A 25939-nucleotide genomic window follows, 5' to 3' on the forward strand; every position below is an offset into this window, starting at 1 on the left:
TTCTAGAAATAAAGATTCTAGGCAGTTGCTGTTATTTAAAAAATCATTTTACTTATTAAAACTTTCTCATTTCCTAAGGCACTTCAGTAGCTTTCACAAAAACATGTTTGTTCTTTTTTAACCAGGTGAAGCATATGCTTTAGGAGTACCATGGTAACATAATCAGCAAAGAGAAGACAATCACACTGAACACAAAATATCTCCCAATAAAGTTACAGGACTAAAGTGAGCTACTCTGAAAGACCGTGAACACAATTTAAATTTCTTTTTTGTAATATCCTCCCATGATTAAGTATCAAAAAAGGAACACACACAATGACACCGTTTTTGGCACTTAGAGAAGTGCTAGAGGCTAGGGCTGGTAAGGCCGCGCACCAGTGGCAGCTACAGACAATTGCCAGAGTGATTCTGTGTTTTAAAAAAAAAAAAGACACAAACCAGCAGGCTAAGGAACCAGCCTTTCCCAAGTGTATTCTGAAGGGCAAATAACTTAAGGAGAAAAAGATACAACAACAAACAAATAAACAATAAAACCCACGTTACAGCTTTGAGAGAAAAGACAAGGTTGCTCATCTCTCTCACCTGATAAACTTCCTTTAAACCATACATAAGACGCTATAGTAGCAAGGAGGTTTCCACAGCAGTGGAAAACAAGAATAGTAGATTAAATGATGCATTTATTATGAACCTGCACAAGCCCAGTGCTTTGATCAGATGTAAACAAGGCTACTCAGTCATCATGCTGAGTGGTCTAAGAGCTCACACATCAATGCACTTGCCGGTGATCTGCATCTGCTCATTCTGCTCCATCTTCATTACCTTTCGCTTTCCCTAGCCCTGCGCTCTCTTGCCCCGGGGAAGCAATGATCCAGTTAATGTCCTCTGTAACTGAGAAAAGGTAAGAATCAAACTCCTTGTGCAATTACTTCCTTTTCCTCTAAAGTTCACCATTAGAGGGGAGTGGGAAAAGGGGCAGGGGACTTAGACCTCTAGCCTTATTTAGGGGCCTTTTCAAGTAGTCTAAAATTAAAATGTAAATTTAGCGTATGCTTCTCACATTCCTCCAGATCTCACTGGTTCTAGTGAAAAATTAACTTCTTCGGAGATGCTGAGTCCACCATTGTAATAGGACTTAGATGAAGTTGTCTATAGGTAGCCACAGTGTCCCTAGAGGAAGGTGGTGCTCTAGGACCATATGTAGCCTCTGAGTGTGGGTGCCCATCCATGAGCAAGTCAGACACAGATCAAGAGGATAAACAGCAAAGGCCTTTGTCACTGAAGGACTCGGAGTCTGCACAAGCTGGCCATTTCTGGCAAGACAGTCTTTCCTTTTCAGTTTCTCCCTTACTGGAAGCTATGTTAGAAGGCTGTGCTTTTAAGGATTGTGGGCCTTTCTTGACCATCTTTTAACATCCTTGTGTGACTTGGAGTTTTTCTGTGTTTCATTCTATAAAAACAAGCAAAAATATGTCAGTAACACATTTTAAAAAGATGCCTCCTAGTCTCCAAACAAACAAGAACTGAGGATATCTTCCCTGGGAAGAGAATCCTGCAGCAGATTCTGAAAGGTTTCTTCTAGCCTCTGCACTATCCAGCGCGGCTACTGCCATAGAGATATACATAGTGACATGTCTACACAGGAAGAGACCAGACAGGATGGGCTATAAGTAAGCACCTTGCGATTTACAACCCTTTAATGGCTAAACTAGTCCATGGTGTCTGTGAGAGGGAGTTTGCGAGTGGCTCTATTGTGAGGGGCGCCTGAGACCTGGCCAGACCCAGACCCAGTGCATCAACACTGAGGGAGGAGGTCTTCTTACCCTTTGACTCTCAGCATCTGGTCAATGGTGTCCGGGAGTGGGGTACCGAAGCTCTCTGGGAGAAACAAGGTGAGGATGGCTGTCAGGATGGTCAGACTTCCCATGAGAATGTAGGGCAGGAAGCGGTCGTAGGCACCTATGGTAAAGCAGACAGAGCCTCAGGCCCAGGGCTGCAGTTAGACTTGGTCTCTCTCTACCCCTTTATGCTCCCAGGACTCTGGAAGGGGATCACCTTCCTTCTTGGTCTCACATCTCCCACAGTCTGAGCAGTCACATTAGAATCTGGCACCTAGATAGGTTTCCGAACCCAGAGCTGGCACAGGCATGCCCAGAGCCCAGCAGTGTTCCACCATGCAGGGGAGGAGTAAAAATGGATGGTTGCAGGAGAAGACTGGGCCATGCTGATTATTTCTATTTCTGGGCCATGCTAATTATTCTTATTTTCCAAGGTTGGGTTTCCAAGGAACCCGAGATACTTGTCCAGGGACGGAAATAACTCTTCCACCTCTGCAGATGTATCCCAGCCCATGTGATCTGCCTTCAGGTTAGGCAGGCTGCTTTGCTTGCTTTGAGATCTACATACCATGTTCACAAAGCACTCTGGGTACTCTCAGGTGGGTGTCACCCTCCCTAAAGAGGTACTGGCTAGGGATGTGCAGGGAAACTACAGGTGCTATGAAGACATAATTCTGAGAAGAGAAAACTGGAGACCTGCTACATAAAATGGCATGGGCTGGATCTTCACACAAGATAAAATCACTCTATAGTGCTCCAGGTTATAATTTTCAGTTCATCAGACCTCTCGTATGGACATCTTTCCCCTCATGTTCCTTTTAAACTCTGATTCCAAGAAATTTCTCCAGCTAAGTACACTGGCTCCCTAAACCACTCTGTAGGTTCTTAGGATAAAGGAATTGTAGTCTCTGATGGAAGGCCTGGAATGGCTAAAACAGAAACAAACCCTCTAATTTTCTCATCAATTTCTAGGTAGTCTATAGGTTGTTATTCATTTCAAAGTGAGGGCCAGTGCACTGGGACAAGAACCCTCCCCGGCCAAAGATCCAGTACTGGATGGAGTCCATGTGCTGTATGAGCTTGTTTTTCTGTTAATATGTGACCTCCAGCTCACATTCAAGCCGGTTAGTACTTCCATCCCGCTGCTCTAGTGTGCCCTCGGCCCATGGGACTTACCAAGGTAAACGAAGTAGGGAGACAGGATGCTGCCCAGGCGGGATGCTGTGGAGCTGACTCCCACACCCATGTTTCTCACCACCGTGGGATACAGCTCAGCTGTGTAAACGTAGACCATGGAAAAGGCAGCCGTGACTCCAAACTTGCCCACCATCACCAGGACTGTAGCCAAATAATACAAGTCTGGAGGAGCAAAGGATAGAGGGTACGAGTAGATACCAACCCATGGCACACAGCTATTGAGAGCAAAACAAACATATTTTCTCCCTGAATTTTTTGGGGAGTCAGTTTCTATCACTTTCTATTGTGGCGGAAGGGGCTATAGCCAAGACTTCCCTCCAAGTTGATTGCTGAAAGGAGGCTGGGGACTGCAGCTATAAGGACATGCGCTTTCCTCAGCCTGGAGACCACCAGAGTAAGCTCCTCAATAGTCCAATTGACCTGCTTCCCAGTCCAGAAGTCATTAAAGACATGTCTGTCAGGGATTAGCTGTCACCCCAGGACCTCACACTGCAGGCACTATGGAATTAACTCATGATGTTTAGATGAATGGAGAATTCAGTTCTAACTCATTTCATGCTTTCCCCCCATTCAGACCTCAAAAATCCCATAGGCCATCAGAACCTCAAGTTGATCTTCTAATCTCTCTGTGCTGTGCTGATGGGAGAGCTATATGTGACCTAAAGGTCACTCTGAGCTCAGCTGTGAGCCTCTATGTTGGTTCTGGGCTCCTCCTGCCACATCCCATGGGGAGCTGTTACTGTGCAGTGTTCCCAGCCTGATGGGCCCAAAAGTGACCATCAGAGGCTCCCAAATCTACAGGTAGACTGAAGACTCTATAAATTATTGTAAATGGCTACCTCCCACCCATCTATGGGATACCAAGATAGTTTCAGAAATAAACTCCTGCTAAGGGCCTATGAGGCCCTCTCAGTGGTCTAGCCCCTCCCCTTCTCCCTCTTCCTCAAACATGCCAGGCTCATCCCCTGCTCAGGGTCACTGTCTTTGCCATTTCTTCTTCCTAAAATGTTCTCCTAGACTTTTTCAGGGCTTTCTGTCACTTTATATACGTTTCAGATGAACTGCCCCCTGTTCAGGGACACTATCTGTGACTATGAAAACGAACTCGGCATTGTTCTTCATTTGTATTCCTAGAAGGTAACACAGTCTGAACTGTATTAAGCATTTTATTTAATTGTTTGTTGTCTTCTCAACTAGGATGTATGTTCCATGAGGGCCTGGGGTTCGGCCTGGCTTGCTTTCTTGTGTATCGTTATCACCGAGCACAGTGCCCAGCCCGTGGTAGGCATGCCAGAGCTATTTGTTGAATAAATAAAGAAGACGGGGCCAGGAAAAAAAGTAACGGGATAGCTCTTTCTTCCCCCTTCTTCTGGAGTGGAAAACAGTATGAGCACATTAACCTGGGTAAAGAGTAAAATTAACCAACAGCCCCAGTGGCTGCTTTTTCCCACTCCCTCAAAGCCCAGGCCATAAGTGTTCCAGTCTCAGAAGACACTTTCTATTGATTTTTAGGCCAAGAATGTACACATGCAAGGGAGCTGTGATGGGCTTGATTTTATTCTCTTTATGAATTGAGACAGCCTGGTAGAAATAAGACACTCAGAGAAGACCCCAAACCATAGATGCACATGGTCCCTACCTGGGGGTACCAGTTGTACGAAGAGAAGGACACTGCCACCCAGGAAGAGGGCAGTGGCCATGGAATAGCGCCGGGGCAAATATTGCAGCAGCAGCCAGGCCAACACGTATGCTGGGACTTCAACCACCGCTGAAAGGAAGCAGTTCACATAGATGTCCCCATGCAAGTTAGGAGTATCAAGGGAAAGCCCGAAATAGCCCACTGATATGGTCATCCTGAAACAGAGTGCAGAAGAAAGCTGGAAAAGCAGTATCTACATCTCTCCCAACCTGTACAACTTTTACAATGCAATTATTTCAGTAAATTCCAAACCCTCTTTAAGCAGAGACTAGTAAACCCTGCACCAGTGCACTCTCAGAGCCTTCCATATAGACAGTGTCCCAGCAAAAAAGCTTGTATAATTCAGATAGATTTACTTCATTGAAAAGAAAAATTCCAACCTGCCTTTCAGCTTTAAAAATCCTAAGCTGAACCTCCTCAAATCCAGCAACTCCAGAAGGAGCTAGAGAATGAGTCAGGAGGCAGACATCAAGTGAGATGTGATAGGATTGTGGGGATAAGATAACAAAAGGAACAATATTAGGTCAAACACTTGGAGAGAGACCCCCACACACTACCTGTGGTGACCAGTCAGGAAGAGGCTGGTCAGAGGCAGCTAACACCAGCCCCATGGTACATGTGGAGCAGAGAGGTGGCTCCCAACAGAGGGGCCACACTGCCTCTCATCTGTATGCCCCGCAGTCCCCTGACCTGGGCATCCCCAGTAGGCATTCTCTCTGTTTATGACCCACACTTTATGGATTAGACTGCTTTGACTCATCTGCAGGTGGAACACACAGCTGGTACAATAAAAAGAGTATGGGCATGAGTCCCCAGGAAATCCAGAGCAGGGAGGACAGCCTGGGTGAACACAAAAGTAGGTGACTCATCACAGGTTGGCATGTCTGTGGTGCAGGCTACATGCTGCTCCTGTCTTGAGGCCAACTCAGGGAATGGTGAAATGCCTGGAGGGATCCTGGGCCATTCCTTGGAAGCAGATGACTCATAGCACCCCCTCAGTAGGCACAGTGGCTGACTGCCTCAAAGCTGGATGGGACTAGTAATAAGGACTCTGAGATGAAGTCCGCCCTCCTCCCCCATCTTCTCAACGCTCACCCACCAGGCTCCAGAAGTCGCCTAGAATCCCAGGGTTCGGCCGCTGAGCAAAAGCTAGCCAGGTGCACTTGGACATGTTTCCTCTCCCTGGTAATTCACAAATCCCTTTCTGACACACTTTGTGAAATGCCTCGAGTGGGAACCTGGTGAGGACATCTAGGTTATAGCCCTGACTCCAGGACCGTTTACGGACATCCCAGGAGGAGCACGTCCCACTTCCACATTTCCAGAAAGTAACTGGCAGCCTCCGCAGCCTACAGGACATGGTGTCTTCACTCAGATCCTTCTTAAAAGCCCTACCTGACCCCCTCAGCCACTGGCTGTGACTGGGTAGGAGACAGAAACTAAATGACCCAAATTGGGCAAGGATTCATTTAAGATCTGGAGAGATTCCCCACAAAAGAGTCCATATTTCCCAAAACAGCCTCCACAATTGTTTTCATTCTCCTTCTCTGAGGTTCCATCCCATGAAGAATTGTGACATGCCCATTTCTTCAATCTAACATAAGACATATCCTTTTAACTCTCTGATGACACAGGCCTTCAATTTTGGTCTGAAGCGTGTCTGTAAACAACAGGCCCAATGGCCACTTCAAGAAGCTTTGGAAGCCTCAGGCAGGTCTCTTTTACATACCACAGCATTATGGACATGATGGTGACCATCCGGATATTCCAGGTTCGAAGCAGATCCAGAATGTTATGGGACTGCTGCTTCTTGGAACTTAGGTCTTGTAACTGCAGGAACAACATGATAAGGGTATGGGAAGATGAGGTGGTCAGCGACTCAGAGCACACAATAACATACTTGAATGCCTGGCGTCTTAGCTGTCTGCATCTCAGAGTCGGGGAGTGTTATGTTTCTAAGAACAGTAAGGATACTGACTGTGTTTAAGGCTGTGAAAACTTCCCTAGGCCTTGTCAGTAACAAATCAGTGAATGAAAATGAGGAAAAGTAGGTGACCGGTCCCTCAAGGGTACAGGAATACAGAGGCCCAGGCTGACTGCTTCCTCACTGCACCCCCACATCTTCCTGTCAGTGGCCACATTCCAAGGAGGCCTCTAAGTATTCCTCCCCAAGCCTGGCTCCCTGCCCTCTGGGTCAGAGAGAGAACCTGGGTGTGTGGTTTATTGGTCTGATATTTTTAAAAAGTTAATGTTTCGAGTCCTTATACCATGTAGTTACTGGTCTGCTTCCAGGGAAAAAGAATTCAAATAGAAAAACAGGAAAATTGACCTGAGCTTCACCCAGAGTGACTTCCTACGAAATTCAGCACAGCCAAGGCCATTAATAAACCACACGTCTAAACACACTGATGTTGCTTTCTTAAGCAAACCCAGGTTTGGAGCTTGTTTTTCCAGTTAGAAGTTCAACCAAAGTTCAACTTTGGACTGAAAGGATCCCCTGAAATAGCCTCATTTCCTCAAAGATGCCAGTGGGGCTTATGCATTCACCCAGATTGACCCCTCACTTAAAAACCCCCAAAGCCACCTAACTTAAAAGCCCTCTGCCACACTCCTCCCTGACCTTTGCGCACAGGACCCCTTTCTGGTGCATGCTGACAGTGGCTGCTGGGCCACCACTCACTGGGAAGTCTGCAGGGCTGGCAGTGGCCATTGGCTTCCGCTGTCTACAATAACTGTTCCCTCTTTCCCAAGGCCAACCATGCCTGCCTCTCACACTTCAGCATGGCTGCTTGTGGCTGTTCCCACAGCCAACCCCTCTTCTTCCAGTCAGACCACAGACACATTCCAGAACCACACCAGGCAGCATTTACAGCTTCTAACCTCTCCTCATAGTCACGAGACCGAGGAAAACTGCCTGCTACAGAGATGTTAGTAGAGGGAACGGGAAGGAAAATCAAGAACCAGGAACCAGGCAGAGCCAAGAAATGACTCATGGTGTGTGAGAACAGGGTTGCAGGGAGGGTGGGGTAGGGGGAAGAGGTGGACATCAAAAAGGACCTGACTCCAAGATGATATGCAATAATTAACCATTGGAGGGCAGAAAGAGACTAAACACTTTTTTAAAAAATTATTTTTAATGAATAATTGCTAATACTCAAGAGATGAAATACTTCTAACTCCAAATCTATCTGTGCTTTACATTTTACATTCGGGGTTATCTTTGTAAGATGACAAGCCACCTTAGGTATAAGAAACAATGATTTCCCCAAATGCTGACTTTATGAAAGGCCTATTACTCAAAAAGAGTGTTTATTATTAGAAGTAATGGTTAAAATATATGATTGCCTAGAAAGGAAGGAAGTAAAGAGTGAAAATCTAAAACCCGTGGTGAAAAGAGTGAGGCAGCTGTAACCTATTCCTCAACTTCTGAATGTTAACAGGGCCCGCTTGGGGGTGCGGGGGATGGAGTGGTTTGGGGGGCGGGCAGCTGGGGCTTGGGCAGAGAGAGGGCTGGGTTGCTGTGAGCAGGGAGGACTTCAGGGCTGGGTGCTGCTGCCCTCAAATCACAGTCAGTCTGTCCCTCTCACCCGCACCCACGTGGTGCTTACCTCACTTGGGTCAAAGATGGTGGAAGGCACAACAATTCCATTGGCTTTGGCAGCCTTGCGGATGATCACCTCTGCCTCTTCAAATCGTCCCTGAGAGATGAGCCATCGGGGGGACTCAGGGATGAACCTGGCAGTACAAATGGTGATCTCAGTGAGGCCTCCCTGCCAACAGTAGACCCACAGACCAGGCAGAGCACAGCCATAGGAGGGAATGGGGTTGCAGAACCAGAGCTTGTGGAATGTTTGGTGTTCACAAGCCAGAAGCAAAGAGCTGATCCACACACAGCAATAACCTGGGGTGGATGAGCTTTTGTGTACACCACACTGCACAAAAATGTGAGAGCCTTGCACCCTCTAACAGCAACCCAATGCTGGCTGGCCACCTCCATTTCTGAAGAGCACTGGTGCCACCTGCTGGGCTGAGGAGATGGGTGCAAGATGGGCTCCGGAAGCCGGGCTTCTGTGCATGTCTAGGCCAGCCCAGGCCCTGCTACACTTTCCTCCCTGTCCCTGACACCAACAGAAGCTTCTGCCCTAGCCTCTTAGCTTCTCTTCTCTCCTCACCCTACCCCTGATTTATCCAACACACTTGTCAGATACTCTACCTAAAATAGCATGTTTGGCCAGGTGCAGTGGTTCACTCCTATAATCCAAGCACTTTAGAGGCAGGTGGATCATTTGAGGCTAGGAGTTTGAGACCAGCCTGGCCAACATGGTGAAACCTGTCTCCACAAAAAAATACAAAAAAATGATCCAGGTGTGGTGGCAGGCACCTGTAGTCCCAGCTACTCGGGAGGCTGAGACATGAGAATCGCTTGAACTGGGGAGGCAGAGGTTGCAGTAAGTGGAAATCACGCCACTGCACTCCAGCCTGGGCGACAGACAGAGACTTTGTCTCAAAAAAAAAGAAAGAAAAGAAAAGAAAAAAGAAAAAAAAATTAGCATGCTTATCAAGGTGCTCTATGGATATTATTTTCCATCTTGCTGGGACCAGGTAGCCGCCCCCCACCCTTGGTCATGACTGGGCCCCGTGATGTGTGGCTTACTCTCCCACTATGCCCTGAAATGCTCTCTGCTCCACGTGGGCTGGTGATCTCACCTTCTCCACCTGCAAGGGGTGATTCCCACCTTAGCTCCTCTGCTGTGTTCCCCTCTTGGTCAGGAATGGCCTCTTCTCTGCCTGTTCAACTCCTCTACCTTGGTGGTGCAGAAGGAGCCTGGCTTCCTCCACGTGGCTACCCTGAGGACTCTTGCTTTTGGTGCCAGTGCCTGTGGCATGAGGCTTCAGCAGCACACAGCCAGAACTAGGGCCTACACTGTCCTGCCCTGAGGCTTGGAAACTTCCTCCAGGTCATGCTGGACCCCATCTTCTCATAGCTACTGCTACTTCTCCCTGCACTTGGGGCAACCCAGTACAGGGCTGAGAGCAAGTCTGTTGCCGTCATGGGATTCTGTTTTGCTTTGGCTCTTTGAGTGTGGAGAAAACATTCTGAAATAATTTATAAATCATCTATGCTTCCTGTCTCTAGGAGACAAAATAGGGATTCATGGGTTGTTGCTGCCCTCTAGTGAAGGCCAGACAGAAATCATCCTGCCAGTGGGCACACGGGGCACAGGGTCACACTCACCACCAGAGTGCCACGCACAGCACCCCTGGCATCGTCAGTGCCACCAGCAGTATTCGCCAGTCTCGGATGAAGTAAGCAAACAGTGGGAGCACCATGTAGCCAAATGCATAAAATATGCATACTCCTAACGTAGAGAATATTATACGAACTGACTTGCCAAGAATTTCTGTTCCTGTTCAAAACAAGGGAGGTCGAGTTAGCAGTTTAATTTGGATTACTTCTTTATTAATTTTTTTATAGTATCTGTGTGAATACGCAGATAAGAAAACAGCCAGAACTGTCTCTAAGTTCCTGGTGCTAGGGAGCGGATGGCGTTCTGAACCCCTCCTATCTGACCATCTCCTGGGGCTGCATCCCTGTGGCCTCTCAGGCCCCCTAGCAACAGTTCTCTCTTGAAAATTTCACCATGTTCTGAAGCCACATGCTAAAGATGCCATGGTAGGCCCCCTTTAATCCTCACATGAGGAAGAATTTATTAAAAGTGAAGTCATTACTAAGCCAGCACATGCTGGCTTAAGCCTCAAGGAAAGAGAATATTAAATATGAAAAGAAAAAACAATCCTTTCAACAATACAACCCAAGGAACTCAAAGGCCTTATCAGCTAGAGTCAGGTTCCTCCAAACACAGGCTGGCCTGCAGCTTCTCAGTGACAACAGGCTGGCACATTTGAGACAAAGCCCTGCAGTGTGCACTCTGAATTAAAACCCTGAAGGTGACGAAAGCCCATTCCTATCAATTTATTCTTGTCCATAGATATCACCAGCCATAGTGCTCTGCAGACAAGGGCTTCTCTACCTTGGTGAGCTTGCCAGTCACGGCCCCTCCTCCACCAACCATGCCGCCCTCTTTCCTGGGCTGGCTCAGCCCTGTGCAGTGGCAGGCCCTTTTTGTAAATGGAGGATCTCTGGTGAGTCCTAGTAAATTGGCCATCAAGTACTAAGACCATGGAGCCATAGCCCAGAGGCCAGAAAAGAACTGGAAATCAGAAGTCAGGCCATTGTGCTACTGGGGACCCCAGGCTGGTCACATGTCTGGCTCAGTTTCCCTGCCTGTAAGTACGGTTCACCAGGAAGCTCTGGCTGGTTTTGTTAAAAACCCTGTCCCCCTTGTGGGACATCACAGCTGTCTCCAGAAAGGTGGGTGATGGGATGATGGTGAAATACAGGATCAAGTACTCAACTCCAACCTGATGGCCATACCCAGGACAAATGCTGCCACATAGTTGGAGATCTGGCCCATGCCTACAAGGACAAACAGCATGACAAACATCTCAAAGTTTTTTGAGAAGATCTGCAGGAAGCTGAAGCCTGTCTGCATGCCCATGGTCACGAACAGCACATTCTTCCGGCCAAACCTGGGAAGAAAAGGAGAGTGACAGAGAACCAGCTGGAAAAGGGCAGCAGGAATGGGCTCCACCAAGTGGGGCTTTCCCAAGATCCACCCAGAGAGCAGGTGTGAACAGTGTTGCCAGGATACCGGCTGCCAGGGACAGTCTCGGTCTCATGGTGCTCATGCTGTTTCTCTCCCTCCCCACTCCCCAGGACAAATGTATAGCCTGGGCACCAGGGTTGCCTAAAAAGCAATACTACAATTATGATAATGATTGCAAGAGACTGAAACACATCAATTATTTAATCCATACATTCATAATGATATTATTTTTAAAAAAAGAATCTGCCAACTTTGGAGAATGACAGAGAAACAATTCATTATAAATGAAAACTGGCAAATAAGGAGAAAGAAGCATTTGTCCTGATTTTACTTTGTAAACTATGTGAACAGCAACCAATAATAGATAAGAGGTAGCATCATGTATAAAAGTATTCTAACTTTTAAATGAAAAGGTAATAAAATTAGACTAATACCATGTATAGCCTCCAACGGATTAATAGATATATGCATTATATACTAATGACTGTTAACGTCATGAAGAGACAGTCGGGCATTGCATGCTTCCTATGGTCTTGCCAAAAGGACTGAACCTGAATCAGAACCTGAATCTCAAGTCTCTGGATCCAACTGGCAATTTTGAGGAAATGCAGAGCATAGAGGAATGTGCTGAACTGCATCCTGAGTGTACCATCAACAAAATCCAGACTGCGAAATTCTATAGGTGGAACAGCTCAGTTTCTTCATAGATAATCAGTAAGGCATAGAAGGGGATAGAAGGAGAATCCATGGATTAAGTAGACTAAAAGACATCAAATATGTTAAGTGGGCAACACTAAACTTGTGTCAAGATGCATATTTCGATAATAAAACTAAAAAAAACTCACAAGGAAGTGATTATTACAGGAGTCAGGCTAGCGGTTACTTAATGAGAGAGAGAAGATGCTGTAATTGGGATGGGGCACATGGACAGGGCTTCTTAGTGGACAGCAAAGTTCTACTGCTTGACTTGGAAGTGGTCATAAGGTTATTTCTCTGAAAAAATTCATTAAGCTGCATATTTTTTCTGTGTGGTTTTCTGTATCCGTGCTCATTTTTAAAAGTTTTTAAAGTTGGGTTTATTTTGGTTTGTTTTAAAGAGAGTGCCACAAAGAAGGAAAAAGTCAAGCTAGTGGGAAGCACTGGATTCAGTTTGAGTCTGGCCAGTACTGGCTGACACCCACTTTCATTCAATGTTTATTGAGCATCCATTATAGAGGACACTTTGGATATCAATAAATAAAAAAGATGCTGTTTCTGCCCTTAAGGAGTGTCATAGTATAACTGGTGAAACATACATTAACCACATTTTAATCTAACACCACCCTTCTGAATATACAATTATACACCAAGTCAAGTGCATTGAAGGACTGGAATGCAGGTTCATGAGAGGCACAAGGAAGTAAGTTACCCTGGACTGGGGGGTAAGGGTCGGGGAACTGGACATTCAGGGAGGGTCTCCTTGATCATGGGGCACTGAGATGGGAAAAAGTAGTTGACAATGGGGGATTTAAGGTGTAGGGACCAAGCTCTCAATGATATTCACAGCATAGTGGGGAAGACCAACATTAATCCTATAGTAACAGTTTTTTTCCCCCAATTTCTGGTAGACGTTATAGAGGAAAGTCACAAGGAACTAGGGATGCTAAATTAGCTGGCATGGTTAAAGAAGGCCACAGGGGGTGAGTTGGGGTGTGTGGGGAATGCTTCAGACTCTGAGAAGACCACACACCCCCGTGGCTGGAGGGGGCATGGTGAACATGAGGAGCCAGTGTGGTTGGCATCAGGCATGCAATTCAAGACTACAGTGGTGGCTAGGAGGCAAACTGCACAAGGTCTTGCAACTGTGTGGAAGAGTTTGGTGTTTCTCCTCAATGTAAGAGTTTTTTTCTGTTGTTTTTTTTCCCATCACTTTGGGGTACTACTGGCATCTAATGAGTAGAGGCCAGGTATGTTGTTAAATATTCTAAAATGCCCAACAACAAAATTATTTGGCTCAAAATGTTAATAGGGTCGAGAAACCCTCGCCTGGAAGTAGACTCCACTTTCCCCTGCATTGTTTTTTTAATAAGAGTGTTCTATATGCCAACCAAGGGGTGGTTCCTAACCACAAGGCAGGCTGGTATAATCTCTATGCCCTTTCCCTTCCTAAGAGCTCCCTGGGATGGTAGGGAAGAGACAGATCCAGAGAACCTTTTACATAGCACCAGTCCTTGGCAGTTCAGGGTTGGGATCAGAAATGTTTGCTTTTAAAGTCTGTCAACAAAATGGCAAACACACACATACCTGGAAACAGGACACAGCAGACTACTTCTTCCCAGGGTTGTGCATCTCTTACAAGTCACACGCATAAAGATGACTCAGTAGTGTCACATAAAGGGCTTTGATAACCCAGGAGTATTTTAATTGCTCTTGAATTTCAGACGTATTCATATGCCAGAAAGATGGTGAAACCTTTATGCTATATAAAAAGTTACATTGACGTCCTAGACGAGTTAGGGCATGAATTGATTGCTTTCAGGTAATCTATTTAGCTTAGGTTTTAGAACTGGTTTACTCAGAAATAACGCACTCAGAAGCTGTCCATCCCACAGGGCACTGGGCCTTCCAAGGGGGCACAGACAGGCCTGAGGCAGGGCATTGGGAGTTGAAGGCAGGGGCTGCAGGCAGAACAGTCATACTTTTAGCCACTTAGGGTGTATTTCATTTACTAGACTTAAATGATCCTACTTTAATGAAAGTTCTGTTGCCAGAATATTTAGAAAGGTTTGAAAAACACTATATTAGCCCTTCTGTAGACTAAAGTGGTCCTAAGCATACTCAAGAATTTTGTTTCCAGTTTCCCTGGGAATAGACCTTTTGGAACTTAAATGCTTTCCTCAGGTAATCATTGTGTTACATGGTGAGCAGGTTCTTAAGCTGACCCATGACACAGTTGACCCAGAAAAATACACTGCATTTCTACTCTGAACTTGGGCACTCTCTTTTTCACATCAAGGGCATTCCTCTGAGCCTTAGCTGTCACTTAGCTCCGTGAGAAGGAATCTCCCATGTCCACTCGGGAGGCCTCTAAGCAAAGCACAATCCTCCCCCAGTTCCCCTCTACCCTCCCCACTCCCCTCTCCCCAGGCAACCTTATCCCCATCTGGGGCTCTGCTGAGGGTTCTATACGCTGACAATTCCTACATGTGTTTCTGCAGCCAAAACCTCTCATGCAGTACCATATCCACACAGCCAGCTGCACACTCTACTTCTCCACTTAGGGGTCTCATAGTCACCCCAAATTTAGTGCACACAAATTGAACTCAATATCTATGAACGTGGTCCTTTTCCAGTGTTCTCTGTCTTAGAGAAGTGTACATTCATCCAGTTACCCAGGCCAGAAAGCTTTCTTCCCTCAATTACGACATCCAGCCCATCGGCAAGTCCTGTTGATTTTACCTCTTACCACTTCCCTCCATTTCAACCACCATCATACTAGCCCATGCCACCATCATCTATGGCATGAACTACTGTGACAACCTTTTAATTGGTCTCTCTGCAACACCTTTTGCTTCCCTTCAATTCTTTCCCCACAAGGTTGTCAAAGCATCTTTAAAAAAAAAAAAGTACAAATCTGATTGTCACACTATTGCTTTAAAAAGTCTCAGTAGCCCACTCCTGCTCTGTGGCTGAAGCCCAAAGTCCTAACTGTGATCCATTAAGCCCTGGTTGCTCGTCTGCTCAGGGCTCTGCATGCCTCTCCCCTTCATCTTAACACCACTCTCCGCACCTCTACCGTACGGACTTTGTCCTGCTGCCATGCCTCTTCCTGAGCCCCTGCTTTAGTACATGCTGTTCTCCCTGCCTGGATGTTCTTTCTCCTCTCTACCCCTCAGCTGGCTACTTTTGACTCATCTTTCAACTCTCAGCTCATGCTTCACCTTCTCAGGGATGCCGCCCCGACCTCCTCTGTTAGACACTCCTGTGGCACCCTGCACTTACTTCTCTTTATCACTTACCATGACCAGGGACAACAACAACTTCCTCACTTGGTTGTTTAATACATTCTACCTTGCTAGAAAGCAAGTTCTAGGACAGGAGGGACCTAGAACAGTAGTCCATACAAAATAGAGGAGCAAGATTATCTGGGTCCAAATCCTAACTCTGCCACTTACCAGCTGTGAAATCTTGGGCAAGTTTTTTAATCCCTCTGTTTCACTTTCTCCATCTGTAAACTAGGAATAATAAACAGATTAGCCTGTTTTTTAAAAAAATATCTGGCTGGGCGGGTGCAGTGGCTCACGCCTGTAATCCCAGCACTTTGGGAGGCCAAAGCGGGCGGATCACCTGAGTTCGGGAGTTCGAGACTAGCCTGACCAAAATGGAGAAACCCCGTCTCTATTAAAAATACAAAATTAGCTGGGCGTGGTGGTACATGCCTGTAATCCCAGCAACTTGGGAGGCTGAGGCAGGAGAATCTCTTGAACTCAGGAGGCAGAGGTTGCGGTGAGCCGAGATCGTACCATTGCACTCCAGCCTGGGCAACAAGAGGAAACTCTATTTCCAACAACAACAACAACAACAACAACAACAACAAAATATCTGGCCGGGCATGGTGTCTCACACCTGTAATCCTAGCACTTTGGGAGGTTATGGAGGGAGGATTGCTTGAGGCCAGGAATTAAAAACCAGGGAAGATGCTGGGACTCCTTTCCACCAGGTAACCCACCAATCTGTGGGGTGTTCTCACATGTGCCATGTGGCCAAGGATTTGCTGAAGGTTGCTACTCTCTTCACAGTCTTCTGTGACAGACCCTGAAGCTCCAGGGAAAGAAGACACAACATAATGGACCCCTGTGAGAACTTCATGAAAGCTACGGACCTCTCTCCAAAAAAATGCTCACATGTAGTCTCTAACATTGTGCATATAATTTCGAGGGGTTTGGGATTCTCTAAGCCATTAATGTTAATCCTTGAGTTAAAAGCTTTAGAATTACACAAATAACCTGCTTATGAGAAATGGATCAAAACAGTATTCTCCCTCCTGTCATAAAGTAAATGCCAAAATCACAGGCCACTTAGCTAAGGGGCATCAGCCTTGTGGACATAAGAGTTCTGCTTGTCATACCACTAGTGGCTGGTGAGAGCTCCTCTCACTCTGCAGACAGAATGCTGGTCTTCTTAGGACAACAGAGGCAGACACTGTGGCACCACTACAGATCTACAATCCAGCACATGTGCATGTGTGCATGAAGTCAACTTCTCCCATTCTCAGGGGCATGACAGAGTCACGGTGACCCAGGGGAAGCAAGCCAGGTTACTGCAGAAGTGAATCATGGCATATTACCTAGTCAACCGGATCAGACACACTCGGCTTACATAGCTCAGATTTCTTTACTTAGCAAGAATTATGGAGTCAGATTTGTTGGCTCTTTTTACTAGGCATGGAGTCTATACCATAGACATAGCTTCCTCTTCTTTAAAATACAGGGCCCTGGGCTGAAGGAATACTACCAACTGAAATCAAGGGCCAGGCACACACTTCTCACGCAGTGCTGAGGTCCCCTGCTGCTGTAGGAGACAGACACCTTACCTGTCTGACAGCTGCCCTGAAACGAAGGAGCCCAACAGCACACCCACGAAGAACAAGGAGATCGTGAGTGGGGCCTTCCAGTCGTCCTCACACACCAGGTTCCACTGCAAGATGAACAAAGGGGTGTATCATTCCCTTCTTTTTAAAAGGTTTTTAAAGCAAAGGCATCCTGGAAAATGAAGTCAGAACATCCTGCATCCCTGCACGCTCTGAGTGTGAACTCATTTAGTCAGGTGATGGCTCACCTGGGCAGGAAGGCAGAGAGCAGGCTTCCTCCCCATCCTGTTTTTCATAGCATTGTGGGCCCCACTGTCTTGCTTCCATTTTGAGGACAGACAGGCAGAGAGTAAGTGTTCTATCAACATGCTGACCCTGAAGAATGCAAGGCCTCTTACGCTTGCTCCTAAAAATCTGAGCAGAGCCCAGGGCTGTGGAAGAGGCAGGGCACCCTCGCTTAGTGGGGTTCAGGCCATTGGCATGAACGTCACTGGAGTGGTTCTGGAAGCAGGGCTCTGGGGTTCTACAGGCCAAAGCATCCAGCAAGAAACTAAGGCCAGGGCACAGAGTGTGCCATCTGGACCTGTTCTGCTCAGGTTCCCACCCTGGGCCAACGACCCCCGGGTCCTTCTTGTGACCTTTAGAGCTGGAATCCCTGATGCTGCACACCAACTATACTAGGCTCAATTACAGCTGAAAGCTCTGAGCTTGGAGGTAAGAAACTGGGTTTTAGCTCCCACTCTACTATTAACTCTTCCAACTTCAGATAAGCATCACCCCATGCTATGCCTTGATTTCCCCATTTGTAAAACAGGGATTGGGGTAAGGAACAGGCTGCACCTCTTGAGTTTCCAGCATCCAATGCGTGGTTCCATCTACAGTTACCATGAACAGAAAAAGAGGTCTGAAGACATGGGGAAGCAGTCAGACACTCGGATCGGGCTGCGCCTGCCTAACCAGGAAGAAAGCCCAAACAGGATACTTGGTGGTTCACAGAAAAACGAAAAATGTTTTTCAGACAGAGAGATGGTGCTCAGTAGTAACCTTTGCAGACTTCTCACATGAGCAGCCACCCTCCTAAGAACTCAGACCCTTGCCTCCCTGGCGCCAGGCTGCTGGCCTGCCCTCCACGGAGCCTGCTGGCTCCTCACCAACAACGCAGGCAAGGGGACATGCGGCTCCCTAGAACAAAGCATCTCTTCCGGGCCAGTGACAGGGAAAAACAAGCCTGCTTCTCCATGCCTCTGGACACCTCTCAGAGGGGTTGGCAGGCAAGACTCAGGCTGGACATGGAGAACCCCCACAGCAGCACGCTGCTGGCTCTCCGCTTCGGAATAAGCACGAACCTGGATGGGCTGGGAGTAGGGTGGCAATCCCCAACCCAGGGAAGAATTGGAGCATCCAACCCTTAATCAGGAGGCAGCCCAGACTAGCAGGAGTCAAGAACATGGGAGCACCACAGCCTGAGTGCCCAGGCTGCCACAGCCTCTAACCTCCACAGGCCAGCACCCACAGGCCATCTCTCTGGTAGGTGGGTGAGTATCCCCGCAGTGGCCCCCATTCACACATGGCTGATAAATCTAGGACTGGGAGTGGATGGAGAGACAAAGTTGAGGGAATTGATGACAGGGTACAGCCTCTGTGTGTGAGGCCAAGTTTCAGGGGCCAGGTCCTGGCTCCTGCCACTCTTGAGTATGATGGGCTCTATTTCCCAGCTAGCATGTCTTTTATAGTAGAAAAGATGAAAACACAAACAAAGGGTCAGCAGTGGTTTCTCAACAGGACTATCATGAGGTGAGGGTTGGGGACCCATATGGCTGAGCTAGACTAGCAATCCACATGGGCTTCTGTAGTGAGTTCTGGAGTTGTAGACCCCAGGACAGGTCTCCCAATATCAGGCTTCTAAGGACTCCTGGGCTGGCAAGGTTGGGTGCGACCTAAATACAGGTCAATCTCTGCAGGGGACAGGGTGACTGTAGTGCTCATTTTGAGATAGGCCCCAGAGTATCTCTCAGGCTCCCTTAGCCCCACCCTCTCCACTTGGTCCAGCCTGTTCTTAGCCTAGTCAGGTGTGTAACTCCTTGGTTAACTCTGCCATCCACCCAATGACAGCCCTTGACAACTCTCTGGGCCTGGCTTTGGGCCCTCCAAAAGCAAATATGCATTAACATTTCTTTCCTACTGGCCACTGGGGGTCTGTAAGCAGGATCAGGAAAGGCACTCGGTCTCAAAACTGAACACAAGGGCAAACATAGATTGGGTCCCAGCCTGCCAATCCGTCCACATACCTGTCAACCACCAGATGGACTGCAGTGGGTTCCAGGACTTGGCCAGAATCCCCCTTAGAAGAGGTGGGTGAGAAGCACATAGAGTCCAGGCTAAGTACCCCCTGCTTAAAGTGTTTACAAAGGAGTCTAGCATTCCTTAGCTCCTGGTTCCCCAGCTGTGATTAAAGCCGCTATAGACCAGCTTATTGATGCCTCCACCTGGTACATGGGATGGGCTGTACTGGCTGATGATCACAGGTAACAATGTTAAAATGGAATGTGTAGGTTTAAGATTTGGGTCATGAGCCTAACGCTGTCACCCTTCAGCTAGCTGAGCTATGAAAGCAGGCCCAACCTGAAAACAATCTGGGAGCAACTCTGGCAAAGGGCCTAGACTTGCCCCCCTTCCTGAGGAGAAATGCACCTTTCTAGTGGTGATGGTTTCAAGGGTGTAGAGATACATGTAGGTCAAATTGCATGCTTTAGCTACATGCAGTTTTTATGTCATTTATACCTTAATAAAGCTGTTAAACATTTTTAAAAAGAGGGAGAATTGTGTCTCCTGTACCTCATACATAATTGGCATTGCTTTTCAGTTATGAGAAGTAGAGAGATGACATAGTTCCCTGGGACTGAATGTTCTTAACCTGTGAATTGGCAGGAAGGGAAAAAAAAGATAGGGTGTGTGCCCCTAAGGCAGAAGTTCTTCCCTGAGGGGATGTACCTAGCCTGACCATATCAACAGTGAGACATGCGGCTAGGCACTGCGTTACTGACTGCCATGTATTCCTATATTCCTACACACATTTTGTCCTGCCTCCTGCTGCAATTAATGATGCAAATAATCCTTGCCCCAGCGTTGTCAGAGCAAAGAGAAAAGGTATTTGCTATCTTTGCTATCACATCCTCTACAACTCCTGGCAGTGCCCCCTTTATAGAGGAGAGGCTCAGGAGCTCTTTGGTACATAGGTGAGTGAATGAATGGATAAATAAAAAGGTATCAACCTTCAACGTCTTGGTATACTTTAGTTCTTGCTTGGCTGCCCAAAGTCGAGATGAACCCTGAACTTCTGAACTTCAATCTCCAGAATACCTTTTTTTTCTTTTGAAACAGAGTCTTGCTCTGTTGCCCAGGCTGGAGTGCAGTGGCACAATCTCGGCTTACTGCAACCTCCACCTCCTGGGTTCAAGTGATTCTCATGCCTCAGCCTCCTGAGTGGCTGGGACTACAGGCATGCACCACCAGCCTGGCTAAGCTTTGTATTTTTAGTAGAGATGGGGTTTTGCCATGTTGACCAGGCTGGTCTTGAACTCTGACCTCAGGTTATCCACCCACTTTAGTGCTGGGATTAAAGGCAAGAGCCACCACACCTGGAACTTTTTTTTTTTTTTTCTGGCTGACCCCCTGCTTTGTGTCAACTGTCAGAACTTTGACCCAGGATGACAGGTCTCAGCTAGCTAGAGAGTGGCTCAATCTGACCAATCATGGCCAGAAGTGTCTACTATGTGTGTGCATAGTGGGCCACGGGACCCCACAGGTGGCTTCTCTGCCTTGCTGTATAGCTGCAAAAGCCTGGATGAGGGTCTGTGTGTTCCCTGAGTGAGAGAAATCAGCAAAGGTGTAGCAGTGAGGCTCAAGCTCCAGGTCTCTCGGGTCTCTGCTGCCCAGAGCCAGCCCCAGCCCCAGTTCCCAGGTTGCTCTGGCTTTTCCTCCAGGCAGCTTTGGGAATAACAGTGAGGGCTCTCCCATCTTCTATGACTATTTATCTCTACACGACATAAGGTTGATAGAAAAGTTAGTCCAGGCCGGGCGCGGTGGCTCAAGCCTGTAATCCCAGCACTTTGGGAGGCCGAGACGGGCGGATCACGAGGTCAGGAGATCGAGACCATCCTGGCTAACACGGTGAAACCCCATCTCTACTAAAAAATACAAAAAACTAGCCGGGCGAAGTGGCGGGCGCCTGTGGTCCCAGCTACTCGGGAGGCTGAGGCAGGAGAATGGCGTAAACCCGGGAGGCGGAGCTTGCAGTGAGCTGAGATCCGGCCACTGCACTCCAGCCTGGGCGACAGAGCCAGACTCAGTCTCAAAAAAAAAAAAAAAAAAAAAAAAAAAAGAAAAGTTAGTCCAGGACAATAGGGAGGGAGTGGGAGTCCCACCCAGGACTGGGCTGAGGGCTTCTCAGAAGCAGACAGGTGAAGAGCAAGGCGATGCAGAGCAGCTTGGAAGTTTCTTTTCTTTTTTTTTTTGAGACGGGGTCTTGCTCTTGTCGCCCAGGCTGGTATGCAACGGCGCGATCTTGGCTCACTGCAACCTCTGCTTCCCAGGTTCAAGCAATTCTCCTGCCTCAGTCTCCCTCCCAAGTAGCTGGGATTACAGGCACCTGCCACCATGTGGGGCTAATTTTTGTATTTTTAGTTTCACCATGTTGGCCAGGCTGGTCTCTAACTCCTGACCTTGTGATCCGCCTGCCTCAGCCTCCCAAAGTGCTGGGTTTACAGGCATGAGCCACCACACCTGGCCAGATGTTTCTCAAGGAACCTGTCTGTCCACAGGCTGGACAGAGCTATGGTGAAACCAAAGAACAGGCAGCCCAGGCAATCTCAGAAACCACCCAGGTTCCCAGCAGATGTGGCAGTCCATGGCCAAGAAGCACTGCATGATGGGTTGGCTAATTCCCCTGTACCCCAGGGATGACTAAGGGGCCAAGGAGAGGCCAGCCTAGAACCACATGGACCACCAAACAATTCCTGAAACATGGGGGCATAAAACTCTTTCACCTTATAAAATCATTTTTATTTATTAATATTATTATTATTCTTTTGAGATGGAGTCTCGCTCTGTCACCCAGGCTAGAGTGCAGTGGCTCGATCTTGGTTCACTGCATCATCCGTCTCCCGGGTTCAAGCGATTCTCCTGCTTCAGCCTCCCAAGTAGCTGTGATTACAGGTGCATGCCACCACACCCAGCTAATTTTTGTATTTTTAGTATAGATGGAGTTTCACCATGTTGGCCAGGCTGGTCTTGAACTCTTGATCTCAAGTGATCTGCTGCCTTGGCTTCCCAAAGTGCTGGGATTACAGGCGTGAGCCACCACACCCTGCCAATATTTATTTATTTGTTAATTACTGGCAGATTCCCTCTGCCAATTCCAACACCTCATTCCACATCCATGTGGTGTCAAAGCCCCAGTCAGTGGGCAGGGGGAGTCACCTTTCCTTTAAAAAATTCCAGTCAATCTTTTTCAGCCACCCTCAAGTTTCCCTTCTAAGAACTGAACTATTTTTCTTTAGTTCTGAAATTTTAGAGATGATTTCTTAAATTATTCATTAACCCATTCAATAAAAATTTTCCTGAGAACCTCCCTCTGCATCCAGAATTGTGTCAGAAATTGAGGAAGATGCAAAGATCTAAATCCACCACAAAGTTTGGTACTACATGTATGTACTTTAACTTGAACAAAGAAAAAAAATCCAAACAAGACACCCGAGGTTGCAGTCTTCAGTGGAAAACATATGACTAGTAATGCAATACCAGTGTACTTACAAATGTATGATTTGGGGCAGAGGGCAGGCTTAGAGACATTTAGCAGGCACGGGACTAGATGCAGTGGTCAGCAGGGCAGGTTTGGGTTGAAAGACAACAGGCCATAGAAAAAGCCATTAGAATGTTGATGCAGCAACTTCCAGCAGTAGCCGTTCACCTGGGAATAAGTAGCTCTGAACTTCAAGTCAAGCATTCCAGTAGCCCAAAACAAAGATGTAAGCATTAATCTGGCCTCCCTACAAAGACTGACAACATATAAGTAGGTGAAAGGGCACACAACTGCTTTGAAACTGCTAAGACAGCTAAATAAATAGTCTAAATATTAAAAAAACAAAAGGCTGACACTGGCAGCAAGATAAGGTCAGACCCCCTGGCACGGCTGGCCTTTGGGAGTTCATCAATGCCACCACCACTCAGCCCAATGTGGGATGGGAGCAGCAAAGCAGGAACAAATGACTAGAGTAAGCCAGGGTCCCTCAGGGGTCAATGTAAAACCCCAAGAGATGCCATGAGCTTCTTCTCACTTCACCACCTCCCTCTTCTTTAGGCAGCCCCAAGTAGAACTTGTAGGGATTCCTGTGTCATGTTCCCCTCTGTGGCCTCTGCCTGCAACCTCAGGGACAGCCTCTGCTTTCATAGTACTCACTGGCTTCCAGGAAGGTAACAGACCCACCCGTGAGGCGAGGACCCAGGATTTGTGGCAACTGAAGGTTCCAATTCCCTGTGGATTCATAGGCCAGAAAGCATAGTTGGCTACCTCCAGGGAGTGCCTCTTTCGTCAAGTCACGATGCCTCTGGACACTGCAGCTATGTCACTAGCTAAGAAATCCCAGTGGGGCTCAGGTCACACTCCCACTACATACATGTGGAGAAAGCAGGTCCAGGTGCTGGGGACATCAAATTTCCAAACATAGAAAAAACACACACGTGCACACACACTTGAGTCTCTAGGGGTAGCTCTCAGACTCCCTTGAAGAGTGATGACGCCAAGAAGCAATACAGTTGGGACCTCCAGAGCCCCTGTAAGCCCTTCCGAGGCTCCAGGAGGAAGGCTCAGCACCAACATCCAGCAGGGCTTGAAGCCATGCCAGGGCCTGTGGCACTCTCCCTCTCTGTGAACTCTCCCCTCTCTGTGAACTCTGCCTTCCTGCTGGGTGGTTTCTTGCCGTTGCATTGGGGCTTTCAGCTCACTATTATGCTGAGCTGAACGCCCTAGGCTCACTGAGAGGCCTCCTCCTCCGGGAAGCCTTCTCTAACCTGCGAATTCGTCATTAGCACATTTTAGTGAGCCTGTCTATCAATGAGGGCTATTCACTGGCTACTTACTCAATGCTGCTGAAACTTCAGGGAGCTAGAGTGCCAGTGTCTGAAAAAGACACAAAACATATCCATCATTAACACCATGTTCCTACATCCAGCTCCAACAACTGCTCCAACAGGTTCAGAGGGGACAGACAAAACCACCCAGAGGGAAAATTCAAGGAGCTGAGAAATGAGAAAGGTTCCCCCACACCCTATGACCTAAAGTTGTATGTTTTAACTAAATCTGGCCAACAGCCTTACCTCATAATACCTTAGAAAACATTCCAGGTCAACAAGTCACCCTGAACAGATCTTCAGATGAATGGATCTTAAAGACTGACAACTGACAGCCTGGTGCGGTGGCTCACACCTGTAATCCCAGCACTTTGGGAGGCAGAAGCAGGTGGATCACGAGGTCAAGAGATCGAGACCATTCTGGCCAACATGGTGAAACCCCGTCTCTACTAAAAACACAAAAATTAGCTGGGCGTCGTGACTCACAGCTACTCGGAGGCTAAGGCAGGAGAATCACTTGAACCCGGGAGGCGAAGGTTGCAGTAAGCCGAGAACGCACGACTGCACTCCAGCCTGATGACAGAGGGAGACTCTGTCTCAAAAAAAAAAAAAAAAAACAAAAAAAAAAACCAAAAAAACTGACAACTGACCACGGGAAAAGTCAAAGGATTACTTACAGGGCATGACCAGATTGTTATTCTGGGTTGTAGACGGTAGGGGAAGGAGTAACTAGGGGAAAAAGGGAAGAGGCAGTTGTACACACATGCTTTATTTAACTTGAAAAGTTCAGGAAAGATAAGTATTTCCTCTCTTCTATAAAGAAGCCAAGAGACTAGAGGAAAAACGGGACAGCCCCTGGCCCAAGCCCTGGCTCTGCTACTCACCACCCGCAACCCCAACTAGAGGAAGTCTTGGACACTCAGGGCCATAGAGTATCGCCCAAGGACCGCCAGGACCTTCCTGGTACCCTCGCAAAGTGGCCATCAGGATGGGAGACCACACGGACAACCTCTCGCAGGGAGGAGCACACTCTGGCTAGAGGTCACCTTGTGAAGTGTTCCCAAGCCACCTGGCTGGAGGGTCTCCATCGCTAGGGTGTTGACTGTTGGGGGAGGGGAAGTGACAGCGTCCAGCGCGCATCTGGGAGACAGGAGCTCGGGTTCAAGGACCGCGACAGTCTCCTCCGCGCCCCAGTCTCAGCCCCAGCAGAGGCCGGCACCCACCTCGGTCACAATGGTGGACAGATAGACGTCCCGGCTGAACTCCCAGCCATCCAGGCAGCTCTCCAGCTCCAGTTGCCCCAGGTCCACGTCGCGCCCCGGCTCCAGCCCGAGCGCCGAGAAGTTGGCGATGGTGGCGAGCCGGTAGCGGCGGCAGCTGTGGGGCACCTCGCGGCCGTCCCGCAGCCGCAGTGGGACACTGTGGTTGCGCCAGGCGCTGCTTAGGTTCGCGGCGTCCGGCACCCGGCAGCGGTGCTCCGGGGTCGCTATCAGGAACACGGAGGACAGGCCGGTGAAGCCATTAGGGATGATGCTGGCGCTGAGCAGGAAGAAGATGAGGCGCTGGAAAGGCCCCCACTCGCCCAGGAAGGCGGTCACCTCGTCGTAGTCCCGCATGCCGCCCTCAGAGGCCCACAGAGCGCGGCCTGGGATCGCGGGACGCGGAGGGCTTTGCGCGTGCGCGCGGGGCACCCGCAACCTACCGGGCGAGCCTGGCAGCGAGCTACCCAAGACCGTCCGCCGAGGGTAGGCTCGCGAGCTGACACTGCCGCCTTGGTCGCTTTGGTCCCGCCGCGGCCGGCCTTACATAGGGCGCGCGGCCGGGGAGGGTTCCGGGCCTGGGC

General features: G+C 48.2%; 1 protein-coding gene and 1 long non-coding RNA gene across 10 annotated transcripts in view; one reads left to right on the top strand and one right to left on the bottom strand.

Moving 5' to 3' along the window:
* Positions 1–29: 29 nt before the first annotated feature.
* On the bottom strand, positions 30–25712 carry LOC105467176 (solute carrier family 22 member 5). 2 transcript variants are annotated; one of them, XM_024788323.2, is made up of 11 exons: positions 25320–25712; positions 17217–17288; positions 16972–17075; positions 11168–11322; positions 9968–10139; positions 8340–8466; positions 6461–6561; positions 4672–4886; positions 3012–3194; positions 1821–1956; positions 30–1447 (listed from the first exon to the last, which is right to left on the bottom strand). In XM_024788323.2, the coding sequence occupies exons 1-11, from the start codon at positions 25710–25712 to the stop codon at positions 1360–1362; spliced, it is 1746 nt and encodes a 581-aa protein (XP_024644091.1). In that variant the 3' UTR covers positions 30–1359. The 2 variants fall into 2 exon arrangements, with proteins under 2 accessions (XP_024644091.1, XP_011714948.1); XM_011716646.2 differs by lacking the exon at positions 17217–17288.
* Positions 25703–25939, top strand: part of LOC105467182 (uncharacterized) — a 41529-nt gene continuing 41292 nt past the window's right edge. For 6 of the 8 annotated variants that reach the window (XR_011624687.1, XR_011624681.1, XR_011624684.1 and 3 more), the window contains exon 1: positions 25703–25841. This is a non-coding gene — a long non-coding RNA (uncharacterized lncRNA). The remainder of the gene's footprint in view (positions 25842–25939) is intronic. The other 2 variants (XR_011624686.1, XR_011624682.1) reach the window with 2 other exon arrangements.

This window comes from Macaca nemestrina, chromosome 6 (genome assembly GCF_043159975.1).
Source record: "Macaca nemestrina isolate mMacNem1 chromosome 6, mMacNem.hap1, whole genome shotgun sequence".
NCBI classification, from domain to species: Eukaryota; Metazoa; Chordata; class Mammalia; order Primates; family Cercopithecidae; genus Macaca; species Macaca nemestrina.

Excerpts from the sequence above, each read along its gene's own strand:
- LOC105467176 (XM_024788323.2), bottom strand. The coding sequence starts at position 25,712 with ATGCGGGACTACGACGAGGTGACCGCCTTCCTGGGCGAGTGGGGGCCT. Across the intron at positions 17,289-25,319 it reads TGTCCACCATTGTGACCGAG|CAAGACAGTGGGGCCCACAA; the intron begins GTGGGTGCCGGC and ends TCAAAATGGAAG. Across the intron at positions 8,467-9,967 it reads CTGTGCGTGGCACTCTGGTG|GTTCATCCCTGAGTCCCCCC; the intron begins GTGAGTGTGACC and ends TTGTACTGCCAG.